We start from the raw sequence: 25,265 nt of genomic DNA, 5'->3' as shown, positions 1-25,265 counted from the left end.
GCATAAATAGGACAACTTGTTCTTCTAGTTGTGAATTTGGGTGTGTGATTAAGTAAAATAAGATATGGAATGGATATTCCATCCTTGTCAGTATAGTCATAAAGCTGTTTGTATTCCTGTGTGATGCTTTATACAAAGTACAACATGAACATTAACATAAAAGAAATGGTATTTTTTTCAAATATAGACAAACTCCCATGTTCCTGTCCAGGTGTAGGATCTCCTTAATCAAACTACATCTTGCTTTCTCTTTCCTTTTATTTTTTAAACTTTTATTTTTTAAATGAAGGGGAAAAAAAGTAATTTATTTGAACATTGATACTTAAGCTATTTGTCGTACTTTTCTGTTTTTGATTGTGACGCTATTGTATAAGTTAGAATCATAGAATCATAGAATATCCTGAGTTGGAAGGGACCCTTAAGGATCATCAAGTCCAACTCTTGACACCGCACAGGTCTACCCAAAAGTTCAGACCATGTGCCTAAGTGCACAGTCCAATCTCTTCTTAAATTCAGACAGGCTCGGTGCAGTGACCACTTCCCTGGGGAGCCTGTTCCAGTGTGCAACCACCCTCTCTGTGAAGAACCCCCTCCTGATGTCAAGCCTAAATTTCCCCTGCCTCAGCTTAACCCCGTTCCTGCGGGTCCTGTCATTGGTGTTAATGGAGAAAAGGTCTCCTGCCTCTCGACGCCCCCTTACGAGGAAGTTGTAGACTGTGATGAGGTCTCCCCTCAGCCTCCTCTTCTCCAGGCTGAACAGGCCCAGTGACCTCAGCCGTTCTTCGTACGTCTTCCCCTCCAGGCCTTTCACCATCTTCGTAGCCCTCCTCTGGACACTCTCCAACAGTTTCATGTCCTTTTTATACTGTGGTGCCCAGAACTGCACACAGTACTCGAGGTGAGGCCGCACCAGCGCAGAGTAGAGCGGGACAATCACCTCCCTTGACCTACTAGCGATGCCGTGCTTGATGCACCCCAGGATACGATTGGCCCTCCTAGCTGCCAGGGCACACTGCTGGCTCATATTCAACTTGCTGTCTACCACGACCCCCAGATCCCTCTCTTCTAGGCTGCTCTCCAGCGTCTCATCGCCCAGTCTGTACGTGCAGCCAGGGTTTCCCCGTCCCAGGTGCAGGACCCGGCACTTGCTCTTATTGAACTTCATGCGGTTGGTGATCGCCCAGCTCTCCAACCTATCCAGATCCCTCTGCAAGGCCTTTACACCCTCATTCGAGTCCACAACTCCTCCAAGTTTAGTGTCATCAGCAAACTTGCTCAAAATACATTCTATTCCTACATCCAGATCGTTTATAAAAATATTGAAAAGTACCGGCCCTAAAATGGAGCCTTGAGGGACCCCACTGATGACCGCCCGCCAGCCTGACACAGCCCCATTTACCATAACCCTTTGGGCCCTGCCCGTTAGCCAATTGCTCACCCATCGTATGATGTTTTTATTTAGCTGTATGGTGGACATTTTGTCCAGTAGGATCATATGGGAAACCGTGTCAAAAGCCTTGCTGAAGTCCAAAAAAATCACATCAGCTGGTTTCCCTTGGTCCACCATACGGGTGATCTTATCATAAAAGGAAATCAGGTTAGTTAGGCAGGACCTACCCTTCACAAACCCATGCTGGCTGGGACCAATGACTGCTTTGTCCCCCAGGTGCGCCTCAATAAGTCCGAGAACCAACTTCTCCATGATTTTACCAGGCACTGACGTGAGACTGACAGGCCTGTAATTGCTAGGGTCTTCTTTCTGACCCTTCTTGAAAATTGGCACAACATTTGCCAGCTTCCAGTCTACCGGGACCTCTCCAAATTCCCAGGATTGTTGAAAAATAATTGAAAGAGGTTCCGCGATGACGTCCACCAGCTCTTTCAGCACCCGGGGATGAATCCCATCCGGACCCATGGACTTGTAGGGATCCAGGTGGAGTAGCAAATCCCGCACACGTTCAGGGCCAGTTGGGAGTTTGTCATCCCCACCGTCCCGGCCCTCCAGCTCAGGGCACCCTGGGTCCCGAAGCCCATCATCGGCATTGAAGACAGAGGCAAAGAAGGCGTTAAGCGTCTCTGCTTTGCCTATGTCATTGTCTGTGAGGAGACCTTCCCTATCAAGGAGCGGCCCTATGTATTCTTTAGTTCTCCTTTTTCCATTTACATATCTAAAAAAACCCTTTTTATTTTCTCTCACAGACACAGCCAGCTTCAACTCTAGCTGTGCTTTGGCCACACGAACTTTCTCCCTACAAACACGAACAGCATCCCTGTATTCTTTCCATGACGCCTGGCCCTCCTTCCAGTAGCGAAACACTCTCTGTTTCCGCCTAATCTCCATTAGAACATTCCTGGTCAGCCACGCCGGCCTCCTGCCCCGCCTGCCTGACTTGCGATATTTAGGAATTGCCTTATCTTGTGCTTCTAGGAGGCATCGCTTAAAGAGTGACCAGCACTGGTGGACATCGAGGCCTTCAAGAGCAGTTTCCCAGGGGACCTTGCTGACTAGTTCCCTGAGCAGCCTGAAGTCTGCTTTCCCCATACCTAGGGATGAGGTTTTGGTGGCACTTTTCCTTCTGTCACCGTAAATTTTGAACTCAACCACTTCATGGTCGCTATGACCAAGGCGGCCACCAATCACCACATCTCCCACCAGACCCTCTCTGTTTTCTAGCAACAGGTCTAGGAGGGCACCTTTCCTAGTTGGCTCCGTTAGCACCTGCACCAAGAAGTTATCATCTAGGTGCTTCATGAACCTCCTGGACTTGCTCGTGTCAGCCGTGTGGCACTCCCAGTTAACGTCCGGCAAGTTGAAGTCCCCCATAAGGACAAGGGGAGTTAATCTCGAGGCCTCTCTTAGTTCTGTAAAGAATAATTTATCGGCGCTATCGTCCTGGCCAGGCGGTCTGTAATAGACTCTCACAACGACATCCCCTTTATTCGTTCGTCCCTTGATCCTTACCCAGAGGCTCTCAACTTTGCCATTGCCGACCTGAAGTTCCACACAGTCCAGCCCCTGCTTCACATACATCGCCACCCCACCACCTCGCCTACCCTGCCTGTCCCTCCTGAAGAGCCTGTAACCATCTATCGCAACACCCCAGTCACAGGACTCATCCCAGTTCTCAGAAGATACTCTACAGAAAAATTAGCGATTGATTTTTTACATATCAGGAATAGAAAAGCGGATTTTGAGGAAAACAATATAATATTGACAGTGTTACATAATCACCTGAACAATTCTTATGACAGTTTCTTGTTGTCTTAGCTGTTTCCTTTGAATAGATTTTGTCTTTTAAAAGCACATTGTCGATGGAAGGAAGACACAGACACTCAATATGAGTGAACAATGAACTTCAACTTTAATGGATAGCTCAGTCGCCTTTTATCTAGTTCGAACATAATCAACTCATACATATTGCAAAAACTAAGCTCAGGATTGGCTAACGTTTCCCGCTCTTTTCAGGTAGTTCCTCCTTCTTTTAGCCACCGTCCCGCCTTAGGGACTTTCCCCATCGCTCAAGGGCATCGTGTCCTTGAGCCTGATTGGCTCTCAGCCAGCTGCGTACGTGCCAGACTCATGTGAGTTGAGTACGGTACTTCACTAGCCCATTGCCTCCTAACTGCCCAACATCCACATGTCCTATTTCACTTAACCATTCCTCCACAGCACGTTCCCATTGTCTCTGTAATCAAAGCTCCAAATGTTAACTGTATGCTTCCAGCAAAATGGTCAATTGTGGTCTACCTTCTCTCTCTAGCCTGAAAAGTACTGTTAATGTTTTGGAAGACAGCTGTACCATCTTGAAGAGTTTATGATCTTTGGTCCTAACCCTCCTGATTCTTGATTAAGCCCATGTACAACGTTATTTCCTGAGTTACCGGGTGCAAGCTCCTGTGTATAAAGTTAGTTTCAAACTTCTAAAGTGTGAAGCTTCCAGCACCCTTGAAGTATTCTACCCTCTCTGTTGCAACAAGTGTCCGGTGACTTTCAGTAACTTGTTTAGGCCTTACAAGAAAAAAAATCTTATATCACCGTGCTCCTCCCTACTAAAACAGCTGATGCTTTCAGTGCTTCTAATTCAATTCTGTATCTGCTTGAAATAACTTGTAACTTGCTTTGAGAAACTAAACCCAATGCTTTGTAAATGCAAGTCCTGCTAGCTCAAGACCACTATTATCCTTGTGAGATTTTTGTGCTGGTGGTTTTGGTATTTGCTGATACATGACTCCTTAATGTTTATTCATTGAGAGTGTACTCACAGCATAATTTAAGCACTTGTTGGCATTGATACATTTAACAAACACAATGAACAAAGATGCTATTATTGTATATAGTAATGGGCAATGCACGTCTTCATGGTTTGAGTATGAATGTTATCTTGATTTAATGCTTGAAGTATTCCATCCATATAGACAATGCTCCCAAAATTGTATTTTAAGAGACCAAAACCACAATTACAGTAGAAAAACTTGAGTCTTCTTATTGCTGATTGTAAATTTTAATCTATTACACATGTAATATACAATCTTGTTGTGCATTCTTTATAACGTGTGAAGAAAAATTTTAAGGTTTTTATTATAAATATAATTGAAGTAAGAAATGAACTGAATTAAAATCAAATTGTATTGGACAAAAATTTTTTGTACACATTTTAAAGCACACATTTTATTTATAAGTTATATCACAGATATCTCTGACCAAGAGAAAATTTGGAACTTGATCATCTGTTTGGAAACTCAGCACTGGAGGATTTTAGATACCAAGAAGATAAGTAAGAATCTTAGAGGTAGATGTAACAGCCCTTATTTTCTTATGTCATGAGCAATGAGTTAATGTTGCCATAAATACATTCTACAGACTTTTCAGAAGTAACCTGTTATGGGTAATGATATACTTCTTAGAGCTATTGTTTGAGGCTTTTCAGCATGGATAAAACTTCATTGGCTTGGGAACAGATCTTTAGGATTAAGAGTTACGAACGCGTGGTGAAAATAGTGAAAGCCCCTATCTAACCAGTTCTTAGAAGGAGGTTGAGCCAGTGACAAATGGTTAGGCAATGCAGGGCCTTAATGATGCCTGCTGATCCCATGTCAAACTCAGAGGGCTGAATTCATTTATTTGAGTCTGTAAAGTGAAGGGCGAGAGGGAAGGATGAAGGTGTAAAACAGATCTGCAGACATAAGTGAGGGCATAATTTGACCAAATGAAGTGAAATCAAAATACGGTAATTGAATCAGCTACAGAGACTATTACTTTCCCTGACCTAATTCAGTAATTGCAGTGTTACCGTGTCCCTGGCACTAACAAATAGCTGTAGAGAACAGAAAGATGCCCCTGTACATCCTGAATCCTATCTCACAAATAATGTTATGCGTATTTTTAAGGAGACAAGTGGTTTGACTTTTGAAAGGCTTTATCTGCACTCAACAATAAAATTAATTCCAATTTCATTTCCATATACTCCCTCTCTTCTCTTAACTGATGCTCATATGGTGTTCATATTATGTCTGTATAAAACCATCAAAGTTTTGGAGACAAGTTGTATTGCTGACAAGTTACTTCATGATCTCAAAAACAGTCCAGTAGTTCAAAGTACAGAGTAAGCTTAAAAAAAAAAAAAAAGACGGGGGAGGTAGGGAGGTAGGGCAGCTACCCTAAGCTGATTTTTAACAAATGTTTTCCTGTTCTCACTCTTATGTTCTTCTTCATGCTGTATCTTCCAAGAAGATAGCTGATGGATGCTTCAGGCTTTCAGTTCTAATGCCAGCTTATATTGTAGAGGAAAATGTTTTTGAATCTGTAAATGGAAATTGTCTGTTGGTGTCTCTATCCAGAAGATATTAGTACACCAGTGATGGTGATAATAAGCGGTGGGCTGGATGGTTATCTCCTTCTGCAGACATCAGTTAAGGCCTTGAAGAGACTGTCAGCAAGTGTAGAAGCCAATTCTTTCAGTCTGTTTGGAGAGGCTATCTGATGCGGGTCACCAGAAATCCCTTCCAATGTTCACCATACTGTGGTTTGGTGACTTGGTGCTGTTGGGTCTAGCTGTGGACTTAATACATGAGCTTCGGTCTCCTGATCTGTGACTGGTGTAATGGCCCATTGCAAGATGCACAGTTTCTGTATGCCACACAATTCCCATCTTTAGAACTTACGTAATAGTGCTTTGTCTGTGGTAAGGAGATACACATACTGAAGACTGAGGTTCTCTGGTATGTATGGTACACATGGGGCACTCTACACAGGCAGTCTACTTGCAGTACTGTAACTTAATACAAACTTTTCTGTGCTTCAGGAAGGTCAGTTAGTTATAAAGTTCAACCTTTTTATCTGGGAAAAAAGGATTGCCAAGAAAAGGTTGCTTAAGAGTTTCCAGTGTTTTTGTGAGCTAAATGACTAGAGATTTTCAGTGTACTTACTCTGTTTGGGACCATATGAGAATCTTGTTCTTCCCAAAGGTCAGAGGAACTACCTTGTAAAAGAGGTCACCTCCTCCTTTCCTTGTTTGGTCGTAAAATGAGACAAGTTAGCTTATGCTTAAGCCATTCAGTTCCCTAAAACAAATCTGGCTATCATTTCATTCTGATTTGGCTATGACTCCTTGCTGTTTTCAGCTTGTACCATGAGTAATTGAAAAGCAACATTTAGGAAAGTGAAAATAAATGAAACCAAAAGAAAGCGAACAACTTGAATAGTTTCACTAGGCTTCTAGATCCAGTTTTATTTAGAGAAACAGTACGTTGTCTTTAGCGTGCTCTTGACTGTTCATGTACTGACCCAAGATTCTTCCTTTCTGTCAAAAAGAAGATGCTGAGGGTTATTGATAGAACACAAAATCATAGATGTAGTCTGCAAATGAGTGCTTTCTGGGAATCCAGCAGGTGTAAAAACTTCCTGAAAACCAAAGCTAACACTGTATAACTGTCTAATTATTCTTTTTCTTTTCCTAACTGGTTAAACCAATGCCTGACCTGTGGTTATGAACACACACATTGTCTCTCTAAACCTTTCGTTCCTTCTTGCGGGATCTTTGTTTTTGTTTGTCTTGTGAGGAGTCTTATTAGAATTGCCTTTAATCCAATTTCACATACGAAAATAAATTGCTATTCCAAAGATACTGTAGTCATCTGTAGTAGTAGCTGTAGTTTAAAATGTGAACTCAGCGATATGCTGCCATTGAGATTATTTTTCTCCATTTTATGCAGGAACACACAGCAGTTACTATATTCACTAAGATGTTTCTAGAAGTCCCAAAACTGAGTTAACATTTCATTAAGTGTCTTGATTAGTTTTCACTGCAGTTAGAAGTAATTATGTTCATTTTCTGAAACATTTTGGCAAGAGTTATATATGACAGCTTGTAGAAAGGAGAGAAAGCTGCCATATGAAGGAGGACAGTTCAGGACATTCCTTTTAGGAAGAGAGTTACTGGTCCTGTCTGTGTCAGGTCTTTATCTCAGTGGCAGGAGCTGCTCATTTCCCCAGCACTGGATGAAGGAGATACGTGCTGCCAGCCTGGCCTTTGGGCTGCCCCCAGGTAAAGCGTGTTCCTTCTCTGCCTTTGGGCTCTGCACAGGGTGCACCACAGGACTGCCTTCCCAGCACAATTTACAAAGGATTTTCTTCATTTCCTTAGCTTTGAGGTTTTTACTCTTGGAACTTTTGAAATCTTAAAACATCAAGCACCAAAACCTGAAGCCTTTGGCTTTCTGAGGACAGCCCGTGATGGCAGGAAAGCTCCACCTGCCAGCCATGTGCGAGAGCACTGGTCCCACGGGAGGAGAGAGGCCTTCCAGATGCTGCACCATGCATTGTGTTTCTAGCCATTGCTTGAGGTCTGATGCTTTGCTCTAACAGCCATCTTCCTTATTCTGTTTTTCTGTCCTTCACCTCTGAATAGTTTGACTTGTAATCTGAGGATAGTAACAATGATGGAAATGTAACTGCCCAGAAAGAGGCACTTAGGATGTTCACATTAAAAGGTAATGTTGGATGTTCGTTCTTGTAGATGAAACAGGTAAATTTGGTTGGTAATAAAGCAATATGTCTCATTTTTGTTGCTTTTCTTGAGGTTTGGGGTGGTGCATGTATGTAAACTTAAACCTTTGGGGAACATGAGGAAAGCTCCTGCCTAGATCATGACTAAAGGAACCTTCTTGTGCAGTTCTGACAATATTTTTGAAGGATTGACTTCTGAGAATACGGATGCAACTGAAGGGCTGAGACACATGGTAGATTCCACTGGCCTCACCTTAGTCTGTAGGTCTCCAGTTCTCCTTTTCATCTGTTTCTCAGATCCTAAATTTTTAAGGAACAGAACGTTGACTTTGATTTTTTATTAGGAAGACACAATGGTTAAGAGTACTCTGCAGAGTTACCTATTCCTTGTCCGCTTGAGGCACTTACCCTCCTCATTCAGGCAGGGTTGGATTTTCTGTCTTGGATTTTCACTCAGGTTATTAATTCTTATTAAATAGAATAATGTTGTCAGGTGTTCTCAGATAAATAGCCTTCCAAAATATAACTGCTTAGTATCCCATGTATGATGTTTGTTTGATGTCCTATAGTAAACATCTAATTGCTGTATCAACTTTCCCAGCTAAATGTGTTGAGAAATGTGAATTTGAACTGTACGCAAACAGCATGTGACAGCTGTTGCTTGGGTACTGGGTATTTGGGGTTCCATAATTCTTTACTAGTTACCTGAAGAAATCTTTTGATGATTCTCTGTTTGCCTTATGAAAAAGTGACTGCAGAATAAAGTTGTCTAAATGTTAGCTGGTACAACTGGCTAATACAGTCCTAAATACCCTAATTTTACCCTAAAAGCAAATGTTTTGAACAGTACTTTCCTCATCCTCTGCTCATCTATGTTAAAATGCTACCTAGAAACATGGGAAAACACTGTGATAGAACCTGTTATTAAATATAACAACCTCATAAATTTATATGCAAAGGCAACTCACTGCAAGGACTCTTCAAGATCCATTTTTAAAAGAGAGATAAGTAACTGAAATATGAGAGACGAAATCGTGGTCTTTAGGAATGCTGTTATATTAATTCTATGCTGCTGTGGAAAAATGCAATATTCTCGTTGTGGTGAGCTTGCAAATACAGGCATGTTATCTGATACCTGCCTGCAACTAATGTTATATAACTACTGGAACGTAAGTGAGGGCATCAGGGTTGGGGGCATGGGGCTGGGGAGTGCTAGAGATGAGATCATCACTTGGGAACAATAAGGAAAAAATAATACAACTTTGTCCTTTCATACAATACAATTATGGAGGGGTGGAATTAGTCTTTTTTCTACCCCAAGCTGAATTTTTAATGTTAAAAATGTCTTGCCTAATTTGAAGTTTTTCTAGGACAGGTAGTTAGCTGGAGAATCAGTAATTATGTGATTAAAAACATAGGAAGCAAGGGAAGCCTAGTTTAAAGAATGGAGGATGCATTCCTTGTAGTAAGGAGAGAAAGCTGCGATATGAAGGAGGACAGAGCTTGGGGTTTCTTTCTGTCATCATTCACCTCATGGAGGAAAAAAAAAAAAAAAAAGAGGAAACTGCAGGAGAATAAAATTCCTGTGAAAGATTTAAGCTTTCAAATTGTTGTGGTCCCTCCATTGAAGGATTGCAAGAATTCCCAACCTATGTCGGACACAGTTCTTTTGAGCAGGCTGTGGTGAAAAAGTCTATTTTTTTATTCCCATCACAAAAAAAAAAAAAAATAAAAAATAAAAAAATTAAAAGTAGCCTAAGACTTTTTTCCATAGTTTATACGTAGTTTATAAAAAAGGTGCAGGCTTTACTTAAAAGTGAAACTTGATTGTTTTTCTATAGTTCTTATATTAACCTACCAGAAGCACATTGTATTATACTTGTCTTCACACTTTCTGTTATAGTACAACCATTCTATGATACCCATCGCTTGTATTTTTAAAAATCTTATGTATTTTGTCTTGGACTACTTGTCAATAAAATTGCAATGAAGAAATGGTCTGATACTTGATGTGTCTTTCACAGCTGAGCCAAGTTACCACAGACAGAAGAGGGAGAGGGTTCAGATTGAAAGGATATTAAATTCAAGCTCTCTGTTGGATGCTTTCCTTATCATACTGACATCAGAAATAATTTTCACTTCTGGCAGGCTAATGAATGCAGAAAATGCTGAAAAAGTTCACTCAGGAGTCAGTCTTGCCAAGTGTATTACTCTGACACCAGTATTCACTTTCTCCATTGATGGGTTGTTTGTTCAAACCAACTTGCAGGTCAGAACATACATGTGATGTCTGAGGTCTTTACAAAGACAAGTAGGATGCAAGTTAATCCATTGTCAGCTATCCAATTGATGTATACGTAGCACATAAATGTCTTCCAGGCTAGGCTGTATTACAAAGTGGAAGACTTCACGTTTGGGCAGAACTCTCACCTTTCTCACATGGAATAAGTTAGGATTTCAAAAGGTAATCTCCTCTCTCCCCTTGTCAAAGGCATTACGAACTCTGTTGATGTCCTTTCTGACAGATGTTTGTTCTTAAAGAGTTTAGAGACTCTTCAGGCAGTCTGCTTCCATTTTCTGGGGTTTAGAACCAACTGTCAGGCCCTAAAATATTTCTGTAATCTGTTCTGTAAGTCTGTGTTTAGCAGCAGTATCATATCCTTCTGTGCAGCTTGATGTCAGTTGTCTCTCATAAAGCAAATTGTGCAGTCTCAGCTGTGTATGTTCCTATCATCTGAAAGCACCTCCATTCCTGGGAATGGATGATAGGATAGGGCATCATACTGTATCTGCTTTGAGCCCCTTTTCCTGCTGTTTGCACCATCATCTCATTTATTCAGTAGTTACTGCTTTGGCCTGTGTGGTAGAAGAAATTCCTACCACTGAGGATAGGATGAAAATTACTCCAAAAATAAAAAGTAATTCTTAGATTTTTTACATGTCCATGCTTTTCTTTCCATAGTTTGAGCGTGCATGGAGGGGAGCAGGCACAAAGGCAAGCCTTACCTTCTCTCCAGGGAAAACTTAAGTCTCCCGACTATACATGTCTTGGCTACTAGGCTTGAGTATGAAGTGTTACATGGGGACTCTTTGACTGCCAGTGCTTGGCTGAGAAAGTGAAATTGGATTTTCTCCAGTTGAAACTTGCTGATCTAGAGTTTAGGTACCTCTCTGCTCCTCTTAGAAAGCACTCTGACATCTGGGGTTTGGCCTGCATTGCAGCTTCAAGGTCAGATTGCTTTGCTCTTCTCCTTTGCGTACATACAAGTGTTACCACTCAGCTTGTATTGAAGGCAAATTGGAGGGATGAATTTTATGGACAGGTGGCTTGAAACAGGCACAGGTTATTACCATGGTATAGTTGTCTCACATACAGTGCATGTGGATTCTGTGAGTTGCCATCCTCTCCTGTTATTTTGATGTCCTTTACCATCTGGATTCTCGATTGCATCTTGGCTAGGCGTACTCAAAGAGAGGTGTTTTTTTTCTTGACATATGCAAAAAACCACCTCAGTTACAAAAGAATAGACATGGCTTCTGAAGGAAGTCTGATTTCTTGTGTGGGGGCATGTATGCATCCCAGAAGAGGAATTAATGTACCTAGTATAGTTAATGTGGAGTAAACAGTTGTTTACTATTTGGCTAGACTTGGCATGCTGTGTGGCAGTATGCCTTGGTATTCCACCAAGCTTTCTTCTTGCCCACATTCCTAGTGCTTGTTTAAATACTGGTCTCTGTTTATTTTAAATGTCTGTTCAAAAAATAATGCTTTTAGGTATAAGTTGTGAAAAGACTTTTGCAAATGTGAACTCAGTGTGTACCAAAAGAACCCTCTCATACTAGAGGAACTAAAAAAGCTATTCCGAGAGAGACACCAAATTTGTGTTCAAATTAGCACGTCAGCTCAGTTGTCTGATCAAGACAACTATGAATACCAATCTTCCTATTTTTTTCACCCTTCTCTGAAGGAGAGGAATTATGGAGTTGATCTTACATACTACAGACTGCTCAGTGTCTATTCACTTCTGAGCTGTTTGTGTCAGTTAAGGAAAGGTATTGCTGCTTCCTATCCTTTCAGGCCAATGTTTAAATTCCACTGTAGAAACCATTGCTGAAAAATGTGGAATACCATCAAGGTGTTCAGTTTTCCTCTGGAGTCACCAGAATTCCTGCAGAAGTCCTGTTTAGAATTGGGTGTGCAGTCGGACTGATTTATCTAGCTCTGATATTTCAGGTTTGTAGAGATGGGCGTGGGGATTTCATTTTCAATTTGAGCATCTGAGTCGGTTCTGAAGCTGATAGCTTTCACTGAGGTAAAGGGTATGTCTCCTCTTATTGGAGTCTCTCATTTACTCAGGTTTAATGCTCCAAATAAAGCACTTGCTTAATAAGTACTTAAAATGTTTTGGATATTTACACATTTTCTAGCTTTAAAGTGTTATCTCTTTTATAATGACTTTTAAATGCTTTTATGTTTAATTCCCTAGTCTACCTTTTTCTTTAAAAACAAATGAAAGTCGAGAGAGCAGGCAGACAATGGTTTGTAAGACCTTTGCAAAGATGTTTATGAGGAAGGCTTATTCATACCCTCTACTTTTAGGCTGCCTTTGGGAAATCAAATCTCAGAAGGCCAAGCTGGAAGCTGAGGTTCCATACAAGTTAAGTGTTGGGTGTTTCTAATTGGTCCCTGGAGGTGCCTAAATTAGATGTCTGAAATGATCTCCAGGAGTACTCCACACCGTGTCCCTGTCTGCCAGCCTTTCAGTGCAAGACATCAGATAGCTCCTTATGGTGCCACGACAAAAGGTCCCATTTGTGATGAGTTTCGTTAGAATATAACTTAGAACTAAGTATTTTACTTAAAATTTCTGAAAACAAGCAAGCTTAAACATAAATATAAGCTATACTACACATGCGTACAAGTATTGTTGACTAGTGTTCCTGTAGGAATTCTGCTTATTAGCAGTTATTTTGTCCTATGTATTCTGTTTTGTTTTTTTTTTTTTTTTTCCTGTGAGGAACTACTGTGTATCCTGAAAGTATCCACAGACTTAAATCATTGATGTGTTGTGAAACTTGTTGCAGTTTTCAAGCTCACGAAATCTTATGATGCACAGTTATTTGTGATATGAATCCCAGGCTGTGTTCTTTTTTGCACTGGAGTATGTTTCACACTACAAAACAAAATATGGCTACAGACAACGCAGAGGAATCTTTTCTCTTAGAAACACAAATAAAAAAACCTGTGAAGTTTCTCTTGTCATGGAACAGAATAGCCATGTATTTAACATCTTGTAAGATGCATCTGGCATTCCAGTATAATTTCAGGCTGAGTAATGTGCAATACTTTCTGAAAAGAATGGCCACGTTAAATGGCAGAAACATGACTGTAAAGTACACATTATATCTGTTTCAGCCTGCATGCTGGTAGTGACAGGTGCTCAATGGTTGTCAGCGTCCTTGTCAGCACGGAGACTCCTTTGACATTAAAGTCACCAGCTCCATCCTGATGCTGCACAGCTCTATTGGCAGTTCCATCAGGCTGCGGCCCATCAGCGAATGTCAGAGGCTCTGCTGTTCTGCTGGCATGTCACCAGCCCTCTCTGGTTTGGGTCTGGCCTTGCCTGTTATTTGAACTTGCCACACTTCTTCAGCAGCTTCCCTGTGGGAAATGAATGGATAGGTCAGGGGTGTGTAGGTATCTTTAGGGCAATGCAAAACCACATCCAAAGTGACTCGCGTAAAGGTTTGTAATGATTACCATTACTTTAAGCCAATCAATGGGTAGAGTACCTAGGGACTCATTAAGTGGCATTTGTGGTGTCTGTAACAGAGTTTTGAGCTGTATTTCAGGAAATGCAGTGACAGCCTTTAATGCCTAATTGACCTCTTCTCTTTGTTTCGCTTTCCATATTTCCTTCTGATGTGTTCCCCTGTGGCAGCAAACAGCCCTGCTTAGTATCCTGAACTTCTGCTCGGAGCTTCAGCACCTCAGCCTGGGCAGCTGCGTCATGGTGAGTAGTTAGACCTCTCTGTGGGCGTGTATGTGTGCACACACTGGCTTTGAAACTCGACCTGGATTTATGCCTCACAAAGATAGGTTAAATGCTGGGCTGATGTTATGTCAGTTTTCAAACTTCTGAAAGGTCCAAGATGAACATGACTTAGTTGTATATCTAAAGATTGTGTGTCAGTTTAGTGGGCCTAAAGTCTAGCTTGTTAGGTTTTTTCCGTTGTTCTTTAGCCTCTTTATAAACTTTGGGGCATTTTTTATATGTTTATATACATTTACATATACTTTTCCTTTCCAAAAAACAATAATTAAGTTATCTTTTACATTCAGACTAAATCATCATTTCTGACAGGTCCACTCTGGTGTGTGATACTACAGTTGTAAACACAAGAAATGATTTCAACAGAAGTTATTTGAGTTATAGACTTGACTAGGTGCACGTTTTTCTTTTAAGAAAGAACACAGCAATTACTGTAGGGGAATCATCTGAGCTGTATCACACGTGCATGCCAGAACTGTGTGCAGTGGAATTTAACTTGCTGCTGTCTCTGTGATAAGCACATCTGATAACTCATCAGGGAAACTTTGTGGACCTTCCTTGTAGTTGAGAAGCAAACGACAGAGCAGAATTGGCAAACCTTCCAAACTTTGACTTGTGGACAGAGGAATAAGGCAGCATGACTAAATTGTGTTTTCTGATAGTAGATTTCATTCCTTCTGCATGTAGAACTTTGCTTCCATAAGGAGCTGCAGCAAATGATCAACTTAGAATGGAAATAGAGTACTTTAATGCATGTGTCCTTATGGTTGCAATGCCTATGATCATAAAGACAATTTTAATCATTTTTGAAGGAAAAAAAAAAAAAAGGTGCCTTCAAAGGAAATGAACTTGTAACTGCATTTTCACTGTTCCTTAGTATCAAGTGAATTTAAAAGCATGTATGTCTGGGGGTTGATAGAAAATTTATTTTTGTCTTATATAAAAGTAGACCTCACTGTACAATGAATAATTTTCCGAGCTCTTTAGAAATGTCAAATGCTTAAGACAGATCTGTAGGTGTGTTAGCAAGCAAGTCTTGAAACACCTATGTATGTCTGGAAGGATGGTATATATGACAAAGTGTTTGTTTTCCTTGCAGATTGAAGACTATGATCTTATAGCAAGCATGATGGGAGCAAAATGTAAAAAACTTCGCAGTCTGGATCTGTGGAGATGTAAAAACATAACTGAAAGTGGAATAGCAGAACTGGCTTCAGGCTGCCAGCTTTTGGAAGAACTTGATCTTGGCTGGTGCCCTACATTACAGAGCAGTACAGGCTGTTTTGCAAACCTTGCACGTAAACTCCCGAACTTACAAAAGCTCTTTCTTACGGCCAACAGGTCTGTGTGTGACACAGACATTGAAGAGCTTGCAGCTAACTGTACTCATTTACGGCAGCTAGATATATTGGGTAAGAAAATGTAGGAATATTGGTATAAATTTCACTGTCTCTCAAAAGCCTTAGAGTTAAAAAGGAGTCCATATGACAAAATTGCCTTCTAGACATTTTAAAATAAATCTTTCTTAAAAATTTGGCTTATCATATGAAAATAAAGGGATGGAAGTATTACTGAAGTGAGCTTCTGACACAAAATCCAACGGATTTATACCAACTGTGTAATTTGATTGTTTAGCGTTAATTGCTTACACTGAAAATGTCGTGGACTTCTTTCAACAACTTCTAGTTTCACGTTCACCAGTATATTTAACTGAGATCTTTTGACTTTTGACTCTCAGAAGTTCTTCAATTTCTTCTTGTTTCTGCTTTTGTTGTTTTATTTTATTCCTGTGAAGTGTGACAAAGTATATTTATAGTGGGAGTCTGTGACTAATAAACAGATTTCTGCTTTTGCATAAGACAGATATACTGAGCAGTGTTAAGAGTGTTTGTCACTTTTTACCAGGAAGGAGTTTGTCTTATTGAAGAGGAAAAGAAGTAATTAATAACAAAACTTAAAATGGACTTTTCTGTAGGGTGGGAAAGAAGTGATGAGGGGCAAAAAACACAGTGAATCTTAATTTTCTCATTTTCTGCAGATTCTATAGCTAAAAATATTTTGGTAAATCCAAATATTCTTGGTATTCCTGAGTAAGGACTTTGAGAATTATATTTTTTTCGTGATACTGAATTTATTCTGTCTGTGGTGGAATTTTAAAATAGTGTAGGATAGCAGTGGTAGAAAATTTATTCATCCTTTTACTGACTTACTTTCACAGGGTTAGTTGAAAAACAAAGATGTAAAATATTAACGGGAAGAAAGTAACCACACTGCATATTTTTAATAATAGTTGTAATGTGGAAGTATTATGTTTAGGTTGAGAGTGATGCTGTGGAGAAACAGAGCCCTCAACTCAATGTTCCAAGCAAGTTTAAGGCTATCACTATTTCTCATTAAAAAAAAAAAAAAAGGCTTCATATTGTTCCCACAATATAGATAGTAAACACTTACTATGAAATGCAATTTTACTTATCTCTAAATGAGACTCACCTTCTGAACAACAGAAAAGGAGAAGGCAAAGGAGAATGAACGGATAAAAATATAACTCCACCTGGTGCTACATACTGTTCTGGCTTAATGCATAGGTTTGCAGGTGGCAATGTGTTTTTGCTTGTATTTAAGGGAATCTACTTTGTAGCTAGATTATCAAGGGTACCTTTCCCTAGTCAGACACGAAAAGTTTCCAGAAGGCATAGTGAATACGGTCTTTCATAAACATGTGTGTTCTCCTGACCACCCACTTACATGCATTTCTGTTACAATGGTGTTGTCTGCCCACAAATCGGTCTGACCTTTTCACTACACCAGAGGCTGCCGAATGAATAGATCAGTTGTGTTAAGCCTGCAGATAGGCTGCTGGTTCTGCTGCTTCTCTGCCAGTACTGAAGGTTTGTTGCCACGCTTCTCCTTTAACATTTGAGTTCACATTTGAATTCACTTTAATGCCTCGTTGATGTTTTTGTAGAAAAATGTGTGAACATGGAAAAGGAATTTTGTTCCATTCCCTGAGTGTTTACCAGCATTTACTGAGTCAGGTTAACTACAAATCCACTTTTCCTGGTGAGACTGCATGTTGGGTTAAGAAGGGTGCTCTGCAAAGGACATCCAGTTGAATCGTCTACAACGTTACCAAAAACCTCAAAATCCATTCCCAGAACACTTCTTTTAGAAGTGTTCTTCCTTTAGAGCAATACTTAGTAGAGAAGAAAGACTCTTCTGCTATAAATAAGTCAGTACAAGGTGATACAGTATATGTGGAGTGACCCAGCTATGTTGGCAACAGTAAGGAAACCATCTTTACGTCTTTGAATATGGGACCCATTACAGTCTGTGGTTCAAAGGAGTTGCCACGTAGAATCACAACCTTGCTTGGGTCATCTGGAAGTAGAATTCCCAGCTGTTCAAATACAAATGCAGAAGTCTCTGTCTGAACTAAAGACCTAGCCTCTTAGAGCGCAAGAGTACTGAGAAAATAAATCTCTGTACTCTAACTTTTGGCTGCTGTTGTCAGACAAGCCTTCTTTAAAAGGACAAAATCATATGAAGCATTTATATAGCTTATAATAGAAGTGTGACAACAGGTCTTAAGCCGTTAGAGGCCTGAGGTCAGTTCTCAACTTTGCAAGACTAACCTTGAACAGCAGGTCTTCTCTATGATGTGAAAGAACGTGAGGTACTCTTTTATATCCTTTGTCATTCCCAAGTAAAGAAATGGCTGGCTTATACCTGCATTGTGAGGGGCATAGAACTATTGCTGCTAGGTTAGCAGTGCATGTGGTGAGGGAGCTTATTTTTTTTTCTCAGTAACACTGTGTAAAACAGGGACTTAGATAAGTAAGGATCAAAATGTCTTACCTTTATAGTATAGTCACCGTCACAGTCGATACTTTGTTGGTATTTCTCTGCAGTTGGTAGAACTTACAAACTTGGCAGGGAAAATTTCTTGTTTCAGTTACACAATATTTACAACCACAATATTTTCAGGACTGAAGGAAATCTAAGGCTCTGAAAGAAAGCTTGTTGAATTGTATATCTTACATTTTAGTATTACAAAATCAATGTTGCATGTGCACTGGATGCTGTTTTCAGGTGGCAGGTCCTGCAGCTTGCTAACTATCTGTCCTTTCCTTAGTCTTTCCATTATTGCTTGGTAATTCCCTTGTTCCTAAATCAGTGGACTTCATAGAAGATGGAAGTTTCCAGTTTCTAAGGGCTGCATAAAATCATTGGCCTGTATGAAGTGTTATTTGATGGGTAGTTGTGTTTAAATGGTGTAATGGTGTGTAAATCATGCTTGAGAAAGTAAACTTCTGTTAAAAATCATGGTTTGGATCCATATCTGCAGTATTTATAGTACAGCTTGGAAGAGCAAGTATGATATTAAGTGTGTCACTAAGTACATGAGGGTGTGCCTTCTTCAGTTTTTAAGTTCTGAGGTGTTGTTTTTTTTTTTTACCCATTACATACTGAGCTGCCTGCTTACAAATATTCTATGCCCGTATCTTTTCCATGAACTGACACAGTGGGTTATACAGGGAATATTCTCCTATTCTTTGTTTGCTTGAGGATGTCCACCCAGCAGTAGAATGTTCCATCTGTGATCATCTGACTGCTTTGTAGTGATGCAGTATGTTGTCCAGTGCTATGGATCTTGAAGTGGGAACCTCATGACAAGACAGGAGACAACCTGGCAATGCTGAAAGCTTTTATTGTATGCTGTGTTAGCTGCTCAGTTAGTTATGTTGCTGTGGGGCTACAGGCTGCTGTCAAGGATGGAGAATAAGTCATGCTAACCTTGCTCCCCAGCAATCTTAACTGTCTGTCCTGCACAAAAAGAGTAATAAAAAGTAGACACCCTTGTTACCGCAGAATTCATGTACTCCTGTCTACATACCAACACCTCCCACACCTTCCTGAGCAACAGAAAACCCAACTGCCCCCTTGCCAGCTGTCAAAATCTTCAGCTTTCTCTTGAGAGCATCAACACATAGTTAGTCAATTCAAACATGAAAATGTGCAGCATGTTGAAGTTTAGAATTCAAAGGGTGTGCAATAAATTGAATAAAACGTAAAGAATAAAAGGCTAATCTGGCTGGTCTAGGGGAGAAAATACGTGTTTTTTTGGGGGGGGGAATAGTGCTAGTTATTTCCATGATCTCTACTTCTTTAGCCAAGAAACATATATGCATTCTTTTTCAATAACAGTTGGAAGTTTTTTCACATGTATCCTGTTGAAAGCTTATTATGAGTGTATTTTTAAATGAAATTACTCAAGGCACGTCTTTTTTTACTTAATATTCATCTTTATTGTAATTTGTGTAGCAGTACCCTTTGCCCCGGAAACTAGGGCTCTGACAGTTTCCAGAGGTGGTACTTCTATAGCTTTATATATGATAGATATAAATTAAATAACTCTTCTAGCAAACAAATCATCAGTCAGTGCCTTTAATGAAGAGGATACCGGAGAACTTTTTTCTTGAGAATAAACTGAACAACAAAATTAAATAGTGGATTTTAATACACTGATTATGTATTTACTTTGAGAAATAGGTAATTAGTTCATGTAGGAAATATTTTAGTAAATAGCAAAGGTCTAAAAGCCTCCAAACTAAACCAGAATGTGTTATGTAGGTAACTAGCATTATATGTTGTCAATTTCTGAAAGACAAAAAAAAGTGTCATATTATTCACACTTCTGCCATGCTTTTGGATGTGCTTTAGAGAAACGTATGTATCACTAATTGTACATTGTATAATCAGAGTAATACTGTGGACGATGTTTGCTAATCCTGTGCTGTGAATATACAAACACCAACCGGGTTGGCCTTTTTAGCTTTGGAAAAGGTCTTTCCTAACACATTTTTTTTTTTTTTTGAAGTCTGAGGAGGGTAAAAGGAAGAGGTGCAGTAAAGCATGTAATTTAAATGACCTATTTCAGTTACAAATACATTAAAAAGTCTTTGTCTTAAATGAAACCACAGGACAACTGTCAAAGTTCAGATAATTGCAGTATCAATTTTGAGGGTTGGTGGAAAGATGAGTAGCATAATGCTCGTAGAGTTTCAGTTGGAATGGTAGAGCTGGCCCTTCTGGTAGGGCTGTGGTACTATGGTAAAATTATGGTCAGGTAAATATGTAACTGAAGCATATCACAGAATTTGCGTGTGGCAATAGGGATTGTTACATCAGCCAGTTGACCATTGTGGTGACAGATTGTGTAATAACAAGAGAGTTAAAAATTACAATAATAATAAGTTTTGATACCTCTGTATCAAAATAAGGTAATGTATATAATATATATATATATATAATAATGTAGATAAGGTAAAATACAGGGGCATGATAGCAAAACCCGTTTACAGATAACATCAAGTGATGTCCCAAAACTTCTAATCTGAGAACCTATCATAAAAGAAGTGAAAAGCACAATTAGACACCCCCTTGTTTATGCGGAGGAGTACAGGAGATCACTAAAAAATGAGGCATCTTTCTGGAAATGAGACCTGTTCAAAGAAGGAAAACAGGGAAATAAATTCTAGGAAGTAAAAAATCATCACAGTAAGGCAGAAATGAGATATTAAGGAACCGATGGCGAAAGGTAAATGCTGAAAATGTATTTCACATGTGTTACAAGAAGTTTATGGGAAAATTGCGGAGACTGGTAGATGATCAAGATTTGATCTGGCCACTTAGATAGGAGAAGGCCTTTCCAGGAAAACTGTTGTTGCCTCCAGTCACTGCAAGGGGGATCAAGTTGGCTGCCATCAAACTCTTTCTTTCCAGGAGATTAGCCTGGAAAACTGTCTTAAGTTGGAATGCCAATAGAGGAGGCTTTTGAACAAATCAATACATTGATGTCGTGGTTTAACCCGACCGGCAGCTAAACACCACGCAGCCGTTCGCTCACCCTCCCCCCTCCCTCTCTGGGACGGGGGAGAGAAATGGAAAGTGAAGCCCGTGAGTTGAGATAAAGACAGTTTAATAAGACAGGAAAAAAAAATAACAAAAATAATAATAACAATAATAATAACGATGATACAATGGTGATAATACGAAAGTAATAATAGTATGTACAAACAAGTGATGCACAATGCAATTGCTCACCACCCACTGACCGATGCCCAGCCTAACCCCAAGCAGTCCGGCCCCCCTCCCCCCGGCTAGCCACCCCTATATATTGTTTAGCATGACGTCAGATGGTATGGAATACCCCTTTGGCTAGTTTGGGTCACCTGTCCTGGGTCTGTCCCCTCCCAGCTCTTACTGCACCCCCCAGCCTGCCCGTTGGCAGGACAGAGCAAAGGCTGAGATGTCCTTGGCTTAGTATAAGCACTGCTCTGCAACAATTAAAGCATCGGGGTGTTATCAGCACTCTTCTCATTCTAAGCCAAAACACAGCATTCCACCAGCTACTAGGAAGAAAATTAATTCTGTGCTAACTGAAACCAGGACAATTGAACAATAATAAATTGTTAGGACTAGATCGTATTTATGCAGCAGTTGTAAAGGAGCTCAAACACAAGACTGTTGAGATCTTTCTTATGGTGCGTGATTTGTCACATTAATCAGCCTCTTCACTAAAGTCTTCGCTAGAGGAGTGAAGGTTTACAAACATGGCACTATCTTTTGCATAGGTTAGAAGCTATGAAACAGTAGGATTATCTTTTGTGTAAACTGGTTGCAACCACACTAAAGAATCAGTGGATATGAGGAATGTTACAGTATTTTGAAGGAGAGCTCCATCCATATGAGGATGGTTATGTCTTTCAAACCTAGAATTCATTGGAGGTTGTGGTGAATGCTGATCCAGCCCATAGAGGACTGGACTTTTAAAAGCCTTCACCTAGCTTATTCTGCTTTTATAACTTACCAGTCTTTTGTCTTAGAGTCTGTGCTTCAGAGAAAGGACAGCAGAGGCCAAGAATGCTTTGTCTTTTTGCTCATCGAAGTTCAGTCACTGCTGTGTTCACCCAGTGTCCGTACTGTGACAGGTGCTGTCTGATCTGTTTGAGTAGTCCAGGCAAAGGGATGAATAATGCTGTACCAGAGCTTGCCGATAACACACAGGCATACAAGACAGAAAAACCTAAAGCTGAAGAATTTAAGACTGAAGGCTTGCAAAATGGGGCTATGATACTTGGTAAACTAATAACAAAGGAAGAGGAAAACAGTTCCATCAAGCTTATGAATGGTTTTGAAAAAGTGAAAAGTGAATGCTGTCACTGCTTCTTTATTTTATTGCCCCTTAATTATTGTAATTCACACACAGTGGGTTTAAAGCTGATTTCCTTTTTTCAACACCAAATACAGTTGAGCTGTAGAACTAGTGGAGGGGCCATAAATATACATGAGTTCAGAAAAGTAATAGTAGCATTCATGAAAGGTAAGGTAGCTTCAGAAATCTCTAAATCAATAATTTGTCAGTTAAGAGTATCTACCAGTGAACAGCTACTTTAAAAATCTGTTGTTGCATCTATTTTTGTTGGTTTTGCTATAAGCATTATTGGTCCTGCCAAAGACAAGATACTAGACTGGACGGCTTTGTGGGGTGAAATTCAGTTCAAGACAGAGCTGTGTAGATTGATTTATCTACCAATAGATGTCTACAGTCATGTTGGATGACCTTGATGAGCAGTGTAGCCCACTATAGACATCTAGGCTAGATTCACTTGCCCAGAGTAACCTTCCTGGCTGCTAGCTGTTTGAGTAAGACATGGATCTCCTGTCGGTCCTGTGACCTGTCTGCCAGCTGTGTGTGGACATCCTGCATGGTCTAAGGAATCCCAGGTGGCACCAGGCACTTCACAGGCAACTGAGTCATACCCCAGTCAAATGAATTGTGTGCTGCATTAACTATGCTGACTAGATTTCCATCAACTGCAGAGGTTCCAGGCTTATGTGTTTTTCTATATAATATATTTATTTCTGACTGAATCCAGTGCTTGACCTGACCCAATGTGAAACTTAATAGTTCAGTCACTATGGTCATGTTTTTAGTGTGTTTTCTGTTACAGGTATCCTATACATATCCTATATACAGGAAAGACAGATAGTACTTGAATTGCTCTTGCATGCTTCTGGGTATAATACTCAATCTAGAGTCCTAAAAGCCTTGCTAATTTATTTATAATGGGAATAGCCCATAATAGTGTGTACTTTGCCAGTCGTTGGAGTCACCAGAACATGAACGGTTGATGATGAATCAAGGACATGAGTGTAGCATACAATTTTGCTTGTGGCCAAAGCCTAGCATCTAGATCCTGGATCTTGTGGGTTTGGATACTTTTGGTCAGCTTCTGTAGTTAGGAACTGCTCTTGAAGTTGCAACATCTCTCCTAAGGAGAAAGTAGTGGACTTGAGCAGCTGAGTTAAGAAAACGTAACAGGCTTCTTAAAAGCAAAACAAACAAACAAAAAACAAAACAAACAAAAAATAAAACTTGCAAAGACAGGCTCTGAGAAGTTTTTAATTTGAAATCTAATTGGACAAAAAAACCAAACGTAACACAGTGTTAATTTTTTTTTTTCTCATGATGTAGTATTAGCAGCTTTAAAAAAAAAAAAAAAAAGATTAACTTTCCTATTTGTTTTCTTTCTTTTTTGTTTTCAAACAGGGACAAGGATGGTAAGCCCTGCATCTTTAAGAAAATTGCTGGAGTCTTGTAAAGATCTTTCTTTACTTGATGTGTCCTTCTGTTCACAGATTGATAATAGAGTTGTCCTAGAACTGAATGCCAACTTCCCTAACGTGTTCATAAAAAAGAGTTTCACCCAGTGACTCACTACATATGCTGCTATGGAATTCGTTTGACAGTTATTTCCTGTGAATTTGTGCTGACTTTTTTAAGAAGAGTATAAATTCCCTATGAAATAGTGGAGAGTATTAAATATCTGCACAAATGGGTAAAATACGTTTAAGTATATTATGCATTTCTTAAAGTTGATATTGTACCTAATAATTGTTTATCCTGTTAATTTATGGCATTGCATGTTTTTAAATACTTGCCATGTATGTGGTTTTAATGACAAGAAAATGAAAAACATCTTAAATATCCCTTTATAGGGCGTTATAGACAGTAGACTGTGTTAATATCTAGATAAAAGAAAATGTTGAATATTTAGCAGTAAGAAAAATATGGGTGCTTCCTTTTATGTGTATATATATATGTACATGTGTGTATGTATATATAAATGTTTACAGATATACATACGCACATACTGTAGCATTTTAGTTTGTTCTGCAGCATAAGATCTTATGATCAGGCCTAGAAATTTTTTTTTTTGAAAAACTGCTTAAGCTTCTGTAAGAATGGATTGAAGAGACACTTTGTCTTCTTCCTTTTTTTTGGCAATGAACTGTATCTGATACATTTTTCTCCCTTCCTCCATCTGAAATAGATGTAGTGATGTTTTACAGTCCAGCCTAAACGACACAACAGATAAAAGCAAGAACCTTCCACCTGAACTTATAGCAGAAACGAGAGAGAAAATTGCGAGCTGCTTCTTGATATTGGATATAAAGTTTGAGCCAGGTACTTAGTGTCATAACTGATGGTGTGTAGAAAACTCCACAGCAATTTTCTTTTCAAATTTCTGTCATGGTGAAGACTGTTGGTTTGTGATACATCTGTTTATCATGTCAAGTACCATTTTAAAAAACATATTAATACTTGAGATAATGTATTAGCAACTGTCTCTTGCGCTGAAATCAAATCTGCTATCAAGTATAAGAACAAGCATCTTTGTTCAGTAAAACAGCAATGAAAATACAGTGGTTCTGAAACAAGGGCAAATATGATTTAGTGACTTACTAATATAAGGTATTGTATTTGTTTTGTTTGTTTGTTTTCCAAGAGGTGATAGCTCCAAGTACTGTTGCGCTCTCTCTTTAATACTGTTTAGCTGCTGAAGAAGGAAAACTGTGTTGATGGACAAATTATAAAGATTTTTTTTTACTTTTTGTACTTACTTGGATGAAGCTTTTCTCTTTCTTCTTTAATACTATGGCTAGAGTATGTTGCTATGTACAGAGAGAGTTTAGTGTTTTACCTTTTCTAGCAATTGTTGATGAATATGGACCATGACATGCAGCCTGTCATTTGATATTGGCTCCACCATTACTGTCACGATGGCACTTATTACCTACTGGAAGAAGAGGGAAAATATTTTGTCTGGCAGAAATGCGTTATTGCACTGAAGATCCCTGGC

General features: G+C 39.5%; 1 protein-coding gene across 4 annotated transcripts in view; it reads left to right on the top strand.

Moving 5' to 3' along the window:
- FBXL4 (F-box and leucine rich repeat protein 4) overlaps positions 1-25,013 on the top strand; it is a 56,644-nt gene extending 31,631 nt beyond the window's left edge. For 2 of the 4 annotated variants that reach the window (XM_032184790.1, XM_032184791.1), the window contains exons 7-10: positions 13,948-14,019; positions 15,158-15,470; positions 23,672-23,960; positions 24,456-25,013. In XM_032184790.1, coding sequence (XP_032040681.1) covers positions 13,948-14,019; positions 15,158-15,470; positions 23,672-23,835 — 549 coding nt within the window. In that variant the 3' untranslated portion in view covers positions 23,836-23,960; positions 24,456-25,013. Of the gene's footprint in view, positions 1-13,947; positions 14,020-15,157; positions 15,471-23,671; positions 23,961-24,455 lie in introns of those variants that run through there. The other 2 variants (XM_032184792.1, XM_032184793.1) reach the window with 2 other exon arrangements.
- The last annotated feature ends 252 nt before the right edge of the window (positions 25,014-25,265 follow it).

This window comes from Aythya fuligula, chromosome 3, assembly GCF_009819795.1.
Source record: "Aythya fuligula isolate bAytFul2 chromosome 3, bAytFul2.pri, whole genome shotgun sequence".
NCBI classification, from domain to species: Eukaryota; Metazoa; Chordata; class Aves; order Anseriformes; family Anatidae; genus Aythya; species Aythya fuligula.
This window is presented reverse-complemented; position numbering and strand designations above follow the sequence as displayed.